The 3142-nt window shown below is 40.0% G+C and overlaps 1 protein-coding gene across 1 annotated transcript; it reads right to left on the bottom strand.

The window, feature by feature from the left end:
• Positions 1–237: 237 nt before the first annotated feature.
• On the bottom strand, positions 238–1218 carry LOC103255701 (olfactory receptor 1D2-like). The gene is given in 3 exon segments (XM_008053661.1): positions 238–806; positions 809–935; positions 973–1218. Coding segments are annotated over 3 exon segments (942 nt in total).
• Positions 1219–3142: the final 1924 nt, after the last annotated feature.

Here is a 3142-nt window from a genome sequence, read left to right as displayed (position 1 = left end):
CACATGACCTGAGGGTCCACGGCCACTGAAAAAGAACTCACAACCTTATTGCATAAAAGTTGAACCAGATTAGTCTGGTGCAGCTACAACTGGGTTACACATAGGTGTCTTTGCTATACCACAAATCAATAAACCATTCTGAACTGAATCTATATTCTTATCATTCCTCTATCCCCCACAGGCCTTACATGTAGTGAAGGAAATTTCCAATCTCCATGTCAATGCCCAAACTTACCTTCATGTCAACCTCTGAAAGGCCTTTCTTTGGAGGGGTCTTCCAAGAGCCCCATGCATGTCCTTGTTCCTTAGGCTGTAGATAAAAGGATTCATCATGGGCGTCACCACAGCATACATCACTGTGGCTACTGAATCCTTCATGGAGTAGGTATGAAGGGGTTGCAGGAAAACCATAACTAGTGTCCCGTAGAAAAGGGAGACCACAGCCAAATGGGAGGTACAGGTGGATAAGACTTTGTACTTCCCAGTGGCTGAGGGTATTCGGAGGATGGCTCTGACAATGTGGACATAGGATGAGATCATGAACCCTAAGGGGGTGAGGAAGATGAAGCAGTCTGTGGGGACCAGAACTGCATGGTTGAGTTGGATGTTAGAACATGCCAGTCTCAGCAGGATGTATATCTCACAGAAGATATAGTGCATCTCTCGGGACCCACAGAAGGTCACTCTGGTCATAAGGAGGGTGTGGGTGAGGCCGTAAAGGACAGAGAGACCCCAGCACAAAGTGAGGAGCAAGATACAGAGTCCAGGGCTCATGGCTGTGACATAGTGGAGGGGATGGCAGATGGGTAGCGGTCATATGCCATCACAGCCAGAATGAGGTTGTCCAGGGCCACCAAGGAGACCAGGAAGTAGAGCTGCGTCAGACACCCTGTGTAGGAGATGGCTTTGTTCTGGGACTGGAGGTTCGCCAGCATCTTGGGGATTGGCTTTGTTCTGTGACTGGAGGTTCACCAGCATCTTAGGAATCGTGTTTGTGACAAAGAAGAGGCCAGTGGAGGACAGGTTGGCCAGAAAGAAGTACATGGGAGTATGCAGGCGGGAGTCAGAGCCGATGGCCAGAATGATGAGCACATTGCCCACCACCGTGACCAGGTACATGGACAAGAACATCCAAAACAGGATCTGCTGTTGCTCAGGACTCTCCGAGATCCCCAGGAGCAGGAACTCTGAGTCCTCACTCTGGTTGCCTCCATCCATTCCTTCAACTTTCTGCAACATTAGCACCAATAAATATTTACAGAGTGCCCTCAACTCAAGAAGGACACGAAGATAAGCAAAAGTAACTATCTTTGTAGCATTAAAATTAACTTAGACTAAATTTTATGATATTTTAAGATAAGCAACAAAATAATAACAGGCATAAAAACATAACATGGAAAATCTTTATGCAACTTTATTTCAGCTTCTAATCTGGCATATTCAATATTATAGAAATGGTATCTATACCTTATTTTAAATTCTATCATCTTACCACACTCTTGAAGTGTTTAAAGATTAGTGCATTATGATATTGTATAGGTTTTAAAATGATGTTTAAAACAGATGCATGCATTATAAGAAACAGATACCATACAGTTGGATAAAGTGGGAAAATATTGGAAAGGAAAAAGAAAAAAATTATCATTATTTGCTGATATGATGTTCTAACTGGGATACCTCAGTCAATCTATTGAAATGTCGTTGGAAATAAGAAGGAATGTCAGTAAAGTGGCCAGTCACAAAATGAATAGACCCAAACTAATGGTGCTCCCAGTAAGTCACATAGTGTAGTGACAAAGGCTCACTTTAGAATTTGGAGCACAAGGCTGGGCTCCATGGTTCAGCCTGTAATTCCAGCACTTTGGGAGGCTGAGGCGAGTGGATTGGCTGAGCCAGCAAGTTTGAGACCAACCCAGGCAACTTGGCAAGACCTCATCTCTATAATAAATAAAAAATTAGCTAGGTGTGGTAACACACATCTGTAGTTTTGGCTACTTGGAAGACTGAGGCAGAAGGATCGCCAGAGCCCAACAGGTCAACGCTGGGGTGGCTGTGAGTATACCACTGCACTCCAGCCTAGGCAACAGAGTGAGACTCCAACTCAAAAAAAAGAAAGAAAAAAATTCAGAGTACTTGAATTCAAGTCTGATCACTGCCACTTACTATCCGTGAAACCTCAGGAAGCTACTTGAGCTCTTTAGAACTCAATTCTCCGTGCGCAAAAAGGGTTGTGGCAAGGATAAAATTAAGTAATAAAGTACTCAACACAAAGATATAGCATGCTGTGAGCATTCAATAAATATTGACTGCTCCATATTATTATTATATGTCATATATATGTAAACCTCAGTCAGGTAAAAGTACAATGCAAAGCAATCCCATTCACATTGTCAACAAATTAATTATTACAATGTTAAGAATTGGGCTGCACCTTCAAATTCTTCAGAGAGACAAAAGATAAAAAATTGATAAATGAATAGAATTACCAAGATTCTAGATAGAAAAATGAAATATTGCAAAGGTGCATATTCACTTGCATTAATCTAAAACAGCCTCTTCAATGTCAAAATCATAGGATTTTCTGGGGGGAAAATGCTAATCCAAATTTTATCTAACGATAAGCATAAAAATAAGCTAGGAAAATGTTGAAAGAGAGTAACAAGGGGGCACTTGCTCTACCAAATATCCAGACTCTAAAGCAGCATGGTACCGATGCTAGAATGAGCAGATCAATAGAACAGGATAGAACTTCAGAAACAGAGTCAAGTACATGTGGGTTTTAGTGAATTGTTATAGTAGTACTTTAAATTGGCAGGTAAAGGCTGCATTATTCAGTAAATGGCACTAGACCAACATCTATTTTGGATAAAACATTAGATAAATATTTCATATCTTATCAAAAATATTTAAAATGCAGTCAATATTAAAATAGCTTATGACTTTTTTTCCCTTTGAAAACCTAAGCAAATTGAAATTTTTAAATAAGGAGAAATTTTTTAAAAAGAAAGTTAAAAAATTTAAATTAAAAAAAGAAAATATATAGATTAGATTTAATTCCACCTCACAGAGATGGATAAGCTCCTTTTACATTTTTTGCATATTTTTTGTTGAGACATGAAGCACCATAAAAAGGCCAGTCTCA

This window comes from Carlito syrichta, unplaced genomic scaffold (genome assembly GCF_000164805.1).
Source record: "Carlito syrichta isolate Samal-C Ts95f unplaced genomic scaffold, Tarsius_syrichta-2.0.1 Scaffold288350, whole genome shotgun sequence".
Lineage (NCBI taxonomy): Eukaryota > Metazoa > Chordata > Mammalia > Primates > Tarsiidae > Carlito > Carlito syrichta.
The sequence above is the reverse complement of the archived record's forward strand: the minus strand, read 5'-3'. Positions and strand labels throughout refer to the sequence as shown.